The sequence below is a fragment of the Metarhizium brunneum genome, chromosome 7 (genome assembly GCF_013426205.1).
Source record: "Metarhizium brunneum chromosome 7, complete sequence".
NCBI lineage: Eukaryota > Fungi > Ascomycota > Sordariomycetes > Hypocreales > Clavicipitaceae > Metarhizium > Metarhizium brunneum.
In genome coordinates, this window is record NC_089428.1 from 1,052,701 (window position 1) to 1,067,737 (window position 15,037).

Below are 15,037 nucleotides of genomic sequence, written 5' to 3' on the forward strand. Positions count from 1 at the left end.
GGATTTTAGTGTGTTGAAAGACCGGGATTGTGTTGACTGCCTCCCGGGTGCCATCGTGATTGAGCAAGGACAGATGAGTCATACCCCGTGTTCCTAGAGTCGAGAGTATTGGTTCTGGGCCGGATCCAAGTGCCGGAGAATGCTCGCCATATGATCAGAGGACCGGAATATGCCAGTTTGTATATCGTTGTTGCCGCGTTCTCGAACGATTGTGGTTAATCTCTCGTTGTTCCGCCCTGTTTGGAGTCCCCAGATAGCATACTGTCATCATGCTCAATTTTTCTTCTGCAGGATCAGGTGCCAGTATTTTGCGTTAAATGCAGCAATTCCGACGATTAGATTAAATTGAGCGCGAGACTGGCCTGGACTGAATTCGTCCATGAAGGAATTGAGGCCGAGGCACGGCGCCCGCCGACTCTAGACGGCATAAATTTGTGCAAAGATTCATAACTGAATGCACATCTGGAGCCGCCCCACCACTTTAAGTGCCCGCAGATTAGAAACGCGCCTCTGTCAATTGGCACAACTGTCGACGCGTCTCACCCAAAAAGCTCTCGGTCCATTGCCATAGCTGCATCACCGCAGCCCAGCACCAGCCCAGCATGGTCACACTCGAGGAAGTATCGCACCTCATCCCCAAAACGACGTCGTAAGTTCCATTTCTGATGCAATTGTCAACCTGCATGCTAACTTGCCTCCCAGGGACGCCGCAACCCCCACGCCCAGCCGGGTGGCCGACTCGTACAATCCCTTGCATGCATTTGACCTCGACAAGCAACGCTCGTACAAACAGCAATATGGCGACATGTACTTTTTGCGTCTTACCAAGATCAAGCCTGCCGTGGAGGAGGTGGCATCGGCCGCATGGGAGGGCACCATGATTGGTGGCGAAGAGGTGAAAAGAGTAGAACGGGTGCTCGATGTTCGCCAGGGAGAATTGTGCTGGGTAGCGGGAACAGTGTACATGGAAATGTCGCTTAAGCCCAATATCTTAGAGGATGTATCCAAAGACGTAAGCTCAATGTGTCCCATGCTCCGAAACCACCGCAATGCCTACAAACGACACCGCATCTTCACGTTATATAGTTGACTGACAATCTCAGCGATGGATTTCCGCCCCCATACCCACCCAGCAAACCTACTTCTCCCCCGATGGCTCCGACCAAATCATGCTCGAAGACGACTCCGGCCGCATCCGCCTCGTGGGCGATCTCCTACAATCTGTCCCCCTCGTGACAGGCTGCATCATCGCCGTTATGGGCACCGAAAACAGCAGCGGCGAATTCGAAGTCATTGATACCAAATTCCCCGACCTCCCCGACCAGCCCGAGCGATGGGCTCTCTCCAAACCATCCTCTTCGACCAACGGCCACGGGAAAAGAAGACAAATCATCAAGGAGGAAGACGAAGACGTTGAAATGACAGACGCCTCACAGTCAACGCCCAGCAAAAAGATCGCCATCGTGTCCGGCCTCTCATTCTCCAGCACCGACGCCTCTCACGCTGTTGAACTCAACCTCCTGCAAGAATACCTCCTCGGCCTAGCACTCACATCGTCTGACCAAGAAGAAGTCGCGAGCATAAGCCGGCTCATCATCGCCGGAAACTCCATCTCCACTACCGCCGAGCGCAAGGAGGAAGAGACCCTCAAGAAGGGACACAAAAAGTACGGATACGACGCGAGTTCCTACAACGCCCTCCCAGCACAGCTCTTTGACGAATTCGCCGATGCATTGCTGCCCTCGATACCAATCACCCTCCTCCCCGGAGCTCAGGATCCCGCCAACGCAAGCTACCCCCAGCAACCCATCCACATGGCCATGTTTCCCCGTGCGAGAGCATACGGGCCTGAGCCAACAAAGCCCAAAGAACCGGGGTGGTTTGACGCCGTCACAAACCCCTGGGAAGGCGAGCTCGAAGGATGGAGGGTCCTAGGCACCGGCGGCCAGAATGTGGACGACGTGTTCAAGTACGTCGACAGCGACGACAGACTGGGCATGATGGAAGCCATGTGCAGGTGGCGGTGTTGCGCGCCCACCGCGCCCGATACATTGTGTAAGTAGCCTCTTTTCTCGCGTGCAAAAGGTGAACTGTCAAACTGACGAGAGATAGGGAGCTATCCGTTCCAAGAAGATGACCCGTTTGTCATGAAGACGTGTCCGCACTTGTACTTTGTAGGCTGTCAGCCTGAGTTTTCAACAAGAACCATTAGCGGCCCGCATGGTCAGTCAGTGAGGCTGATTACTGTCCCTTCATTTGCGGAAACAAAGGAGCTGGTACTAGTTGATATGGAAACGCTAGAAGTCTCGTTGGTCAGTTTTGAGAAACAAAGGTCTACTTCATGAGGGATACACTGCAAAAGCGGCATGAAATACCCAGGCGATGAAACATCTTCACAGTTTCTACCATGTATGGAAAGAAAGAAGGTGTAAAAAAATGCATAATGAGCCATGAGCTAACATTTGTTCCGATGTACGTGCTAATTACTGAAGCGCATCGCCCTCCATCACGCTCGCCGCCGTTTCTGGTTAGCTATTGATCGTGCTAGTAGCAATGCCATATTTTCGTCCACTCCCGGGTCCAGCCCCTTAATCGCCTCACTCATCGACTCATACCACACCAGCCCATTCATCCCAGTCATCCCCAGGCAAGGTTTGCTCCAGATGCTCTTCACAAGTCGCAGCAACGTGCCTGTCCAGTGTGGCCAATGCCTTGAACGTCCTGCGCGCAAATGCCATCCGTTGTCTCTGAATTACCTTGTCGTTCCTCCATGCATCTATATTCGTGCGCTTCGCCTCATTATCTAGTCGCAAATGCCTCATGTCTATTTTGAACTGGCGTCCGAGATAAATACCCCCGTCTCCGCTGCAACCCATAACGTCCACAAGTAGAAACTGGCAATGAATGCGCCAAACTGCCTCCATAACGGGCGACCCTCTGTTGAAAAAGTCTACAAAGGTGTAGTGTCCGCTGCCGTTGTCTTCCTTTGGAGGCTCCCACTTTGGCGTCACCCTAACTGTCAAAGTATGTATGTTAAAAACGCGGTGGCGGTTGGCTCGGTCGTCGTATTTGAAGAGGTTCAGTGCATTCGCCATGAGCTTCTTGGACCTTTCGAAGGAGCGGTTTTGTTCCGCTTCAACAATTATATTCTGAAAGAGGCAGGAATACTTATCAATATTGATGTCTCTCTGTACTGTTCTGGCGCCTCGACGCCTCGAACTTCGTCTCGGCAGTCCATTTTGGCCACTGGTCTCCTCCCGCCAGTCGGGATCGTTTTCATCTTCTACGTCGTAGTCCTCATCTATGTCCCCGTTGATTGGGAACGGTGCGTCGGGGTCGTCGATTTGCGCCAGTCGGTCAACGTCGGTGACCCTTGCGACGTGATCTCGCAGCACGTACAGAAACTTGTTGCCGCCGTACAACACGCCGATCGCTTCCTTATATATTTGCGAACATGTGCGCAAGATCCCTGTCGGGATTCCCAGAGACTGTCTTTTAAAAACAAATCTCCAGCCCGAATGAACTCGAATAGGGCAGTTCGTCACGAGAATGTATTTATATATCGCAAGCCTGATTTCGAGAGGCATATTCGATAGACACGGTTTTTCCCTGCGTCGCGGATGCTGCAAATTAGATTCGGTGTCTAGTGCTCCGGGATTTCCAGCTCCCGTCTCCTCGTGGACAGACTCCGTGCTCATGGGCTCGTCGACTTCGTGCTCAGAACCAGTGCTCATCTCTTCGTGGAAGCAGGCGCCGTCGTCTAAAGGGTCCGGAATCTTAGGACTGGGGGCTCTGCCTGTGGGTTGCTTCAGTCGCCGACGAGGCGACATTTTCTAAATGTCATCTCGCGCATGCTTTCGCAACAGGTGCTCCCAATTTATAGGTTTGCCTTTACCAGGATCGCCTGGCTCAGCAGTTCTAGTACGTTTTGCCTTCTTTTTTCCTTTGCGTCTTGATCGGCGTCTTTGCGTGTCTTTTTCCATGTTTGCCGATGTGTCGCAGGGTCTGATGGTATCGTTCGGTGTTGACATGGTCGCGGGCTGCTCTAATGACAGGTGCTGTATGAGCCTTGCTTCGAGGGTTGCCTCGCAAGGGTTAGGTTGAAGGGCTATTGAAGCCATCGTGACTAGTAGGTGTGGTTAGATGCAGGGCAGCTTGAAAGAGAGTGTGGGAAGGGAGAAAGGAAGAGGAAGAGTTCAATTCAGGGTCTGAGTATTTATGACATCAGCGTGTGGGACCAGCTGCATGGTGCCAGCTGCATGGTGCCAGCTGTGTAATGCCAGCTATATAGTGCCAGCTGTGTGGTTATACGCTAACAGCTGTCAAGGTGCCCCGTGTATTTCTTTTAATGAATCAATATTAGAGAAAAAAAAGAGCCTTGTGAAAATCAGTGGCCGCGTACAGTGAAACGGCATTGGCAAGCAATGAGCTGTGTGCAGGCGAAATGCTCGGCAAGCTTACTCCTTTTGCTAGATGCGCGTATCGCCCTATTACTGACTAGTACGTAAACTCCCCTTATAATATAAACTAATATAAACTAATATATTATAATATATTATAATATACTAATACCTAATAACCGGATACTAGGTGGGATGTGTGCGCACCTAGCAAAAAGAGTCGGTAAGCCCGCCGAACAATTCACGTGTGCAACTTCCTGCTTTGCATCTTTAATATGATATAGGCCTCTCCTATACAGTATATTTGGCAACTGGTTAATGGCTGGGAAAATATGGCTTACGCCACTCACCTGTGCAGCATCGCGAATCTCATGTACACAGCATCGCAAACGTCGTGTGTGCAGTATCACGACTCAGTGCTGGACCTCGTAAATGATCAATTGTTAAAGCCGGCCAGAGCTCACCGCAGGCGGCCACCGGAGGGTGTAATCTAAAGGTCCGGTCGACTGGTGGTCTACCTCGGTGGTCATCCAGACGTACTCGACCGTCGACGCTTTGCCTACCCCTGGGACAACTCGTTGGCATCAGGGTCTTGCACCCCATAACATTTGAACCTTAATCCTGTTGAAGCGATACAAGAATATGAGAGATGTTAACCCTAGTAAAAAGTATTATTACTTTTATAAAAAATACATGGTTTTTAATACCTTTTACTCCACTTTATATACTATCAATTTATTTCCTTGCCTTGCTGGACCTGTATCCCCTGTCAGCTCTGTCATTTGAAGTCACTGCTCGCTAAACGTACAGGGGTTGGATTGTATGCCGAAGAGTGAGCACCAGCAAGTTACTACTGCGAGGTTCAATCCTTAACTCGTCACTGATTCTGCACCTTCTGGCTAGAAATAATTTATATGCTTACTATTCGACGAAATATGGTACCATCGATGTCGCGCCTTGGAGATCGCGCGTGGTTGGTAGTGGAAGCCTGTGCAAGGCCCGCTTGCCTTGGTGTTGGCACACCCTGTCAAGGCTCAACACCTACTGCCAAACGCCCGTCATGGACGCGCCTCACCAGCTCATCATATTAAAAGTCGGTGACAAGGGGCTTGCAGGCCAAATCCTCGCATGCCAATTTAATTAAGCAAAGCCAAGCTGATACGTTGTTTCTTTGCACTGTCCACATGACCGCACTGTGTGAAGACACCAAGACGCTCAGACCGTGGCAATGTGGCTTCAGATATACATAGATTCGGAATAAAATCGCAATTCTACGGACCTCGTGCTTTGGCAGTGTGCCACGGACTTCTTCGGCATTTCATACATCTGACATTGGGTTAAGGTTGCTGAAATCAGATGCCGCGCCACCTAGGCCGATGTCAATTTGGAGAACTGCAATCCGGGGAACGCACTACTGCGGGGGGTCGACGGGCTGCGACGGGCAGTCTGGCATCAAGTCTGGTACTGTATTCAATGTTGTCACAATTCATATCCGATACTCGGACCGCATTACAAGCATCGCATATTGGAAATGACTGTTTCGTCAATAGACCTGACTTTGTTGCATCCGGCACGGTCGTTACAGGTGCGTCCAATAGTGGCAGTGGAATGGACGGTAAGACCAGCTTATCTTGCGGTCAGCTCGGTGAGGACTTGTTATCTCTCCATTGCCCAGGTTTCCTGTGGATATCTGATAAGACTTAAGCTTTGGAATGATTCATATCCGATGCTTCTCACGACTATTAAGAGTAAGAAGTTGTGTCAATATGCCGCGAGCAGCAAGCTTGTTTCACTGGGAAGCAAGAGCAAAGATTGCATATGCAAGCGCCGTGTTGTTGTAGTTTGCATGTGGCAGCTTGGGGATTTGGCTGTTCTGACTCAAACCGGAGGGGGGTGGTTGGAGCGTGGAATCAATAGTACCGCCAAACACCGAACCATCTCCGTCCATGAGAGAGTGGCGGCGTATGTTTTCTCCTCCGTCCACGGGGATGACAAGCGGCTAAATCTGTATGACGATCTGATGGAAAGCCACGTAAATTAATCCAAAAGCCCTCAACATTCTGTAAACTGTCTGTCCTTGGTAGGTAGATATTTATCTGACGTCGCATTAGCAAACAGGGAGCAACGACAAAAAAAAATACTTTCCCTGGGCTCCACGATGCCCCTGCGGTCCCCGGATACCGGTGGGTCGTTGGTGTTTAGATCGGGATCTTTTTACCCTATAACTTGGGTTTGATTACCCCATAGAATCTATTTTTTACCCTATAACAACGTAATCTGCCACAACAAGCTTCCAAACGGGGCCATGACGAGGGCCCAGATGTCAGGGGTGTGCAGGCAGGGCATGCAGATGCGCCGCCCACCCTCAGGCACGTTGCTGATAGCCTGGTGGACGGCAACCGTAGCTGCGAAGCGCTTCATTCCGATTGTCCGGCTGGGACCGCGCGGTGCTGTGACGCCCTTGGATTCGCTCTTCCGTGGCTCTGGGTCCAGTCTTGGTGGTGACCACGATAGCGCGGTGCGCCCTAGCTCGCGAGGTACGAGGAACCGTCAAGACAGCACTGAGATCAATTGATGCTGTCCCGCCCTGTCATGCGGCTCCTTCGCCCCTTAATCCATCGTGTACCAGGCTTGGTGTTGGGTGCGTGGTGCCGATGAGATGAGAGATGCGAGATCAAGGTGCCCAATCTGTCGCGAGAATCTCGCAATCTTGCTCATCTGACCCGGCCAAGACGCTCCTGCCCGTTCTCGTCAGTTTTGGTCAGCAAGTCCATCTCCCCGCTCTTGCCTGTTTCGTCGCTAATGTCATACTCGTGCTGCGCGTGCTTTTGTTTTTTTTTGAGAGACTTTCTCTCACATGTTTTGCTCTCTTCTCTCCCATTTCATGGACCTCGTAAACCCACTGTCCGTGATTTTATCGTCACAGCCACCAGACTTCTTATCGCAACCAGACACTGCTGTCGCAGGTCCTCCCACCACTACCTTGGTAGTTCCATTGTACTCCGTGCTCTACTCCGTACACATCCCGAGATAGCATGTACATCCTGGCCGTGTCTCTGATAACGGCGAGACACACACCACGGCGTGCGCCTCCCCCGCCTCGTCCCCAGACACGAACCAATTCACCAACTTCTCGAAATGCGCCGGAGCAAGCATTATCGTCAACCCGGATTTTATCTCTTGGCTACCAGTTGAAACTACTCTTTCAGCATTAGAGATCGTCCCACGCCAATGTCCACAGTGTGTTAGATGGGGGCGAAGGTCTGCCATCATACTTTCCCAACGGAGTTTAGAGGTCCCCATCACGCCGGGGCGTGCGACGAAAGAAAACGCTTGGGCAAGCAGAATGGCCTTTCTTCCTGGTAACGGTCCAGAAACCAAGGGCTAAAACGGCGAGCACCTGGCCAACAAGGCTGTGTACTAATCTTGCGCGAGACAGACAGGACGGTGCTACCGCCAATCCGGGAGAAGGGGCGACTAGAAGGAAAATTCTTCCCCTGTGTCGCCACGACTAAACATCACCTGGCTAGCCACGCTCACGTATAACGGACAACCATGCTTGTCTTCGTTACGTACGGCTTCAGTTCAAAGCGATAAATTAAACGAACAAGAACACAACGCACTCGTGTACAGGGTGTCTGTCAACGGGTATTTCATCTTAATCATACACCCCGAGAGTACTCCGTACAAGGCATGCTGAGAGGTGTATAGATTAGTCCAACAATGGCGTTGCCTCCCATGATCCATATCTTCTCCACCATGGCACCGTGTACCTTTGAGGACACCACAGACACACTCCCTAGTCGGCTTCCGGCGGATACCTGCTTGCAAGTATACGGGCGGTAGCCCGCCCCCCGTCAAAACATATATCAAGTCCGTCTCCCACGACTCGTTTGTTTCTATGAGCCTGATACGAAAGTTGCTTCCTCTGGGTTTGTAGTTGTCATTCCAGCTTTGGCTTGTCTTCAACATTTCGGGATCCTATCAACTGGCCCGTCCGTTTTACACAGAGTATCCTTCCTAGCACTCACCGAGTCTCATCCTACAACATGGGTTCTCTCGGTTCTGAGCCAAAACTCCCTTGGAACAAGACGCCTTGTGTCTTGAGCCCTCAGCTTAGTCGTGTTGCGGGATGGTAGGTCTACGACGATGATAAGTCTCTTTGGGACCAAAGTAGCATGAGAGGCCTCGCTAACACTAGCAACTCTAGCAACATTTACCTCAAGCTGGACAACCTTCAGCCCAGCGGCTCCTTCAAGTCTCGCGGAATCGGTAACCTCATGACCCGTGCTGTTGCCAACAGTGCCGGCGATGTTCACTTCTACTGCTCCTCTGGTGGCAACGCTGGTCTTGCCTGTGCTACCTCGGCCGTTGCTCTGCAACGGCCTGCCACCATTGTCATCCCATTGACAACGTCGAAGATGATGAAGAATAAGCTTCTCGACCTTGGTGTTGAAGTCCACCAAACTGGCAAGAATTTGGCTGCCGCCGATGAGTACCTCCGGACGGAACTCCTCGCCAAGGACCCCAACGGTGTCTACGTCCCACCTTTTGACCATCCGCATGTGTGGGATGGCGCCTCGACCATCATTCCCGAACTACGAGAGGAAATGGACGAGCCCATTGATGCTATTGTCTGCAGTGTGGGTGGTGGCGGTTTGTTCAACGGTCTCATGCAAGGCATCGAGAGTTTCCCCTGGTGCGGATCCAAGCCCGAAGTTGTCGGTGTTGAAACTCTCGGTGCCGACAGTATGAATGCCTCGATCAAGGCCAATGCCCACATCACTCTCCCAGAGATTACATCCATTGCCACGTCGCTGGGCTGCTCACGTATCTCTGCTGAGACGTGGAAATGGTGTCAATATCCCAACATTCACAGTCTGGTCGTCTCAGACGCGGACGCTGCCATCAGCTGCGTCCGGTTTGCCGACGACGCCCGTCACCTTGTTGAAGTATCTTGTGGAGCTGCGCTCGCCACCGTATACAAGGGAGATCTGCGGGAGACCCTAGGACGTGGTCTTACTGATGCTGAATGGGCTCAGAAGAACATTGTCATCATCGTGTGCGGCGGCTCCGGCGTCACATTGGGCATTCTCGACCAGTACGTACAAGAGTACGGAAACAAGACCACCATCAAGGTCTAGGTGAATGAAAATGGCGTTATTTGTTTCTTTTGTTCTAGATACGCAAGCGTTTGGTTATTTTTGACATGGGAGACGGGTATCAGTTACCTATTGATAAAGAGCTTAATGAGAAAGAATTTCACGAGGCGATTGAAACCCTCGGATGTGTACCCTGGAGACTTTACACAGACAGCTGCCGAGGCGACATCAAGGCTCTCCCCACGTGCCAGGCGATAACGGACAGACATCCCATCCCCCGGCCATGCGACAAGTTGGCGACAATCTTTCGGACCATGGAAAACATCGCTCACATATCATGGCAAAAGTGCAGTGATGGTGTCATGCACCTCGCTTCAGACGGAAAACAGCGGCTTCAAGCTGGACTTTGGCCGCTGAAATGGTAAAAGTACGAGGAGGTTGCAGAGAGCTCGGGACGGGGACTGCACGTTCGGGAGAGCACGGAACGAAACGGGATATAATACATGGTGTGTCTTACAAGGGTTGAATACAAATTTGATCTTGCAGCGATGACACTTGATATTGATACACACGAATGCTTGTGTTTTTTTTTTTTTTTTTGCCTTGGGGACAAAGGTAGCATCACGGGCGTTTTGACTATTTGGATTGGCAAACTGGGACGTGAACGACGGCATGATATACCAACAGGTGCCATATTTGGCAGCCATGACAGGAACGGACTACTATACGGCACGAATATAGACATCAAGGCGTCTGACAGCATAGAAATAGACATGTTTAACTGGGAGCACTCGACCCCGAAGACAGTAGTAGATGCCTCACCCCACGGGGAATCTCATACCCACAATGCACCACATATCCGGCATCGGCGACTTAGCCCACCGCCCACGACAAGACTCGTGGCTCTGGCGCGTGACGTATGTTTCCGCGAGTATGCCTCCCGCGGCGGGCGGCAAACATTACATGTGTGTAGACTGAAATACCAGCTCAAACGAGGGGCCCCGCTGCGCCGACGCGGTCCGGATGCTCGCCCCACGGTGGATTCCGGCATCAATCCGTCTCAAGGCGTCAACTTTCAAGGGCCCAGCCGCGCTGATCGATACCGACAAGATCCTGGCGCCAGGTGCCGCGCTCTGCTGCTCAAGTTGCTCTGTCCATGCGTCTTCAATCGCCCGTAGTACAATGCCCGTAGTATAGTGCCCGTGGCAGAGGTAGTGGGTGCACAGAGGGTGTAGTTGGCCCTTGGTTGGCCCTCATCGACGACGGCCCCCGGCCTTGCTCCTAGCCATCTTAGCCTCCTTGATTCCCTTCCTCTCGTCGACGAACTCGCCCATGATTTGCTGCAGGTCGGGGTTCTTGCGCGCCAGGAGGAGCACGTCTTCGGTCGTGACGTTGGGCCGGGAGGCGTGGTTGGCGAAGCTCTCCAGGTCTATGGCTACGTTTTCTGCTGGCCGCGTCAGGTGTTCTGCTTGAGGTGAGTGTGGAGGTGGGTTGTTTTTTTTTACCGATTTGCGTCCAGACCATTTCTGTTAGGGCGCCGATGAATTGGGGCGTTGCGTTGCGGTTTCGCCGGAGGCACTCCTCGTCGACGATTTGGCCGACTGCGAACCAGAGGGCGGATTTGAGGCGCTGGGGATTGTTAGCTTGTTGGGGTGCCGGGTGCGGGGTGGGGGGTGCGTACCTCGCGGTCGTTGTTGTCGGGTGAGGCCATGGTTTGCTGGCTGGTGAGTGTGAGGATGGGTTTTGCGTGGGTGAGGCGAGGCGCGTTGAGTGAGCGCGATGGAGGAGGTGTGAAGTGGGGCGGTTTGGGTGGTTGTCTTTTTGGGAGTTTGTCGTGTGGTGGTGTGAATATCACTGGGCGAAGCGGCTTTTCACGTATTTGTAGTGTGTAGATGGTGCGTGCTTCGCTCCTTATGATTTTTTTGGGCATGTGGTATTGCACGGCGGTCGGGGTAGGTAGCCATACCAAGACCTTTATGGAAGGGTCATTTCTGTCAAGTTGAGACGCGGCTATCATGCAGTAAGAGGTGAAAAGTATTTCACCAGATACGGTGCCTAGCTATCGTGCCCTGTACTATAATTCACTGCAGCATATTAGTGTATACTTCTTGAGCAAATACATTATGTCAGAGACTGTAGTACCGCCTCCATCGGTGAAGCTGAGGGAGAGGAAACCAGTTCGCATGGCGAATGACAGAACACTTCATCTCAGCCTATGATTACATGAATGTGGTTGTGAGAAGAGTGCTGGCTTAGGTGTCGTCTTCACCTTTCATGTTCCGAAAATCACCATCGCCTAGAGGGCGGAGCATCAACGAAGCCACACGGTACATTCATTCTCGTACTGCGCTCACCATCGAAGCTCTCATAAGCCCGTATCGAGTTTACATAGACTTGGCCACTTTAGTTCCAATCCAGTACCTTGGCAGCATTGCTTCCCATTTGCACAGCATCCTCCCTCTCCTTGCAAGGAACGTCAGCTGGCCTACCCTACATCAAACCGCCTTGTAGCCTAACCGTTCAAACTGACTCAAAGAGCTTCATCAAGCACTCTGGAAATTCTATGCGTAAATCCAGACACTAGGTATCATTGCAAAACGAGAAAAATGAAGCAAAGTCTCTCCGGGGATTAGAAAAGGATCGCTTCATGATTCTAGAGGCATATTCTTATCTGGCACTACATCAATGAGTTGGGTTCTCTCTCAAATGCCAGTCTGCTTGGCTAAGCCCTAATTTCTTTTCCGTCTTCAAGTGGGAGATGCCTCGAGGTGTTCAAACTCGTATGTTTAGAATCAGCTTGTCGTGACCCTTTTTGGTCCGTTGTGGTGCCGGGGACAAATTTTGCGCAATTCGTAGGCATGACTTGCAAGGCGCTCCTTCAAACGCCTGTCTTGGATATATTGCCCTCGGTTTTGTACCGTCTCCCTCGGAAATCCCGAATTTGAACTTCTGAAGCTTCGCTGTGTTTGGACATGGACCGAGAATGATGATTTTTGGCGCCACGGCGGACACTTCCTCGGGATGCGACGGGCACAGGGTTTGGGCAGAGCCTTGACGGGTTTGAGCTGCGTTGTTTATGTAGTTACCTGATTCAGGTGTATATGGGTCTGGAGATGTTACAGAGGCGCTTCACACTTGGCATCTTGAGTCGTGAGGCTTGTTGCAAGGCCGGTACACGACTTGTGCGGGACACTGTTCCGAAATTCCGTGCGACGCTTCTATTTTCTTTGTTCGTCTTCGATCCATTCAAGCGTTGGTCGAAATAGTTTGCCCTCAAGTGCTACTCTACCCCATGCCCCCTTTCAGCTGCTTTCGCCCGTCCACCACCATAAGGTACCCAATGCAACTGTGCGGAGTAGTCTACGCAAGTACATATGTTACATGGTAGAAACATTCTCCCAAATAAGAGTGACCAGAGGCATGAATTCTCCTGGCTACCCGCATCCGCCAACACCACCCACTGGCCCTCCATTTTTCGCTCCCAAGAATCCATCGGGGAATCAAAAGGAAAAAAAAAATGCTGCAGTCCACCACCCCACCGGACATGCTGAAAATGCTCCGTCAAGGTCCGAGTTGTAATATAATAATGACATCGAAAACGCCGGCGCTAAAATGCAAAATAAGATTTGATGAAAAATAATTAATTCATTCGAAATTAAGCCGTCTTGCGATAAGACTCTGCTCCGGCCTTGTCGATTACGCGCGCAATCCTAGTCCAGCCATGCCTCTTTGTGGTAGAGTCCAAGGCTTGGCGCAAATCATCTGTTCGTTCCATGTTAGCATGCTGATTTGCCTGGGCAAAGTCTCAAGGGCTAAGCATACCTCGCCCTCGCTGTATGCCACAAAATATACAACCATTCCAATCACGTAGTAGATTGCCGGGTTGGTAGACTGATACATCAAGATGGACGTGAGTGCCGTCAGGGGGAGGACTGCAAGTCGAAACTCCAGTGATCGGTGAAGGCTTGAACCGGCGACAAAGCTCAATGGCCACTCCAGGGCAAGCATTCCCAGTCCAAAGATGAGGTTGATTGTTTGCAGAATCGGGATGGGTTTGACAGCTGGGTCCAGGTTCTTGGTGAGGAAGTCCCAAAATATCTTGGGCCAAATGAACCCTGAAATGGCAGCGCCAACTTGATCTGCACAAATGTCAGTGATTATTGCTCTCCGTCGAGGACTGGCTGTCAGAACATACAAGCTGCGGCGGTCAGGATAATGAGGCGGCCCAAGTGGTTCTTGATAAGTCTGCCCATGGTGTCGAATAATTAACCTAGTCCAGATATTCTCTTCTTTTCCTGTCTCTTTCTGTTTTGTATCCTGAAATACGTCCTCCCAAAGTTGCGGGATGGTCTTGAATCGCTTGTTGTCGATGGTCTATATGATAACACGTCTGGGTGATATGCACTGAATTTGCCGTCGGGGCCCCAACTTTTCTCTTGCGGGTCAATGGTACAGATTGGCGCGAGCCGGTTGAGAGGAAGCCAGAGGACGCAGAGGAAGTGCTGGTAACCAGACCGACACAGCTTTGAGACGAATGAATGGTTGTAGTTTGAAAAGAAAGACTCGATATTAGGTGGTTCTCGACAGGCCCAGACTGGTCGAGGAAACCGGAGATAAGAATGAAAGACAACGGATGAAATCGCAAGAGATGGAAGAACAGACCCAAACGTTTCCTGGAGGGGGAGGAAATGTAAGGATCTAATAAGTTTGACAACCCAGTCGGCAGCAGGGTTAGCAGGGCGCCGGAGGGCCGTAGCCGATGCCGAGAAGGGCGAGGCTAGCCCAAGCCCGTGTATCAGATACTGATGGCTGGCGAGACAGACACAATACCGGATGAGGCCGACTTGATGGTGAATTGCGAGTATGTGACTGAGTCCGTTGTTTCTTGACAGCAGGCATCCGTGCGGCACTAACCTCTTGCGACCAGGCCAGGGTGCACAACAAGGGACATGTGTAAGTTGCGATAGAGCCGTGGGAAGATGTTGAGGTTGAGCAGGAGCCGGATATTCTGAGTCGGTGATGATTCGAGGGTGGATTGAGAATGGCGCTGCTTGATCTGCAGTGTTGGTGACGGCTTCGCGTGTAGCAGAAGTAACTGTTGACTCTATCCTGGGCCGGGAAAAGTACAAGGCGGTTTCGTCCGTAGTCGAGGTGGTTGAAGGGTTAGACCTGGTTCTTGTTCGCATGAACGAGGAGGCGTTTGAGACGGATTATCAGACGAGACGATGTCGGAGACGTGAATCAAGGAGAGTAGTTGGAGGGGAGGAAGATCAAGGAGGTTGACGCTGGGGCGGTAGCAGATGGGAAGCTAGATTTAAACGATGGATAGTACAGCATGGTCCGGCATGACATCTGCAGTTTCGCATGGCCACGACCCTTGCAGAGTCTATTCGTGCAACCGCCGGGGTTGGCGCCGATGGACTAGTACTGTGCGCATACATGGCCAAGCACAAATGGCGTGAATACATGAAGATAGGCGTGAGGAGAACCTGGAAAGCCGCTAACAGCCAAGTTGAAGGCAACGGCACATCGTTG

The 15,037-nt window shown here is 51.5% G+C and overlaps 5 protein-coding genes across 5 annotated transcripts; 2 read left to right on the top strand and 3 right to left on the bottom strand.

Annotated features, from left to right (window-relative positions):
• Positions 1–602: 602 nt before the first annotated feature.
• On the top strand, positions 603–2,345 carry cdc1 (DNA polymerase subunit delta-2; the record flags this gene model as incomplete). Its single annotated transcript, XM_014688490.1, has 4 exons — positions 603–649; positions 703–1,012; positions 1,104–2,055; positions 2,113–2,345. The coding sequence occupies 4 exons, from the start codon at positions 603–605 to the stop codon at positions 2,343–2,345; spliced, it is 1,542 nt and encodes a 513-aa protein (XP_014543976.1).
• Positions 2,346–2,609: 264 nt separating this feature from the next.
• Positions 2,610–3,830, bottom strand: G6M90_00g108740 (uncharacterized protein; the record flags this gene model as incomplete). Its single annotated transcript, XM_014688489.1, has 1 exon — positions 2,610–3,830. The coding sequence occupies one exon, from the start codon at positions 3,828–3,830 to the stop codon at positions 2,610–2,612; it is 1,221 nt and encodes a 406-aa protein (XP_014543975.1).
• Positions 3,831–8,449: 4,619 nt separating this feature from the next.
• Positions 8,450–9,544, top strand: Sds (L-serine dehydratase/L-threonine deaminase; the record flags this gene model as incomplete). The annotated part of the gene is made up of 2 exons (XM_014688488.1): positions 8,450–8,535; positions 8,611–9,544. 2 exons carry the CDS (start codon positions 8,450–8,452, stop codon positions 9,542–9,544), a joined length of 1,020 nt encoding a protein of 339 aa, XP_014543974.1.
• A 1,211-nt stretch (positions 9,545–10,755) lies between these two features.
• Positions 10,756–11,213, bottom strand: Cenps (Centromere protein S; the record flags this gene model as incomplete). Its single annotated transcript, XM_014688487.1, has 3 exons — positions 10,756–10,946; positions 11,008–11,131; positions 11,184–11,213. The coding sequence occupies 3 exons, from the start codon at positions 11,211–11,213 to the stop codon at positions 10,756–10,758; spliced, it is 345 nt and encodes a 114-aa protein (XP_014543973.1).
• Positions 11,214–13,198: 1,985 nt separating this feature from the next.
• Positions 13,199–13,755, bottom strand: G6M90_00g108770 (uncharacterized protein; the record flags this gene model as incomplete). The annotated part of the gene is made up of 3 exons (XM_014688486.1): positions 13,199–13,264; positions 13,325–13,641; positions 13,698–13,755. The coding sequence occupies 3 exons, from the start codon at positions 13,753–13,755 to the stop codon at positions 13,199–13,201; spliced, it is 441 nt and encodes a 146-aa protein (XP_014543972.1).
• Between the last annotated feature and the right edge of the window lie 1,282 nt (positions 13,756–15,037).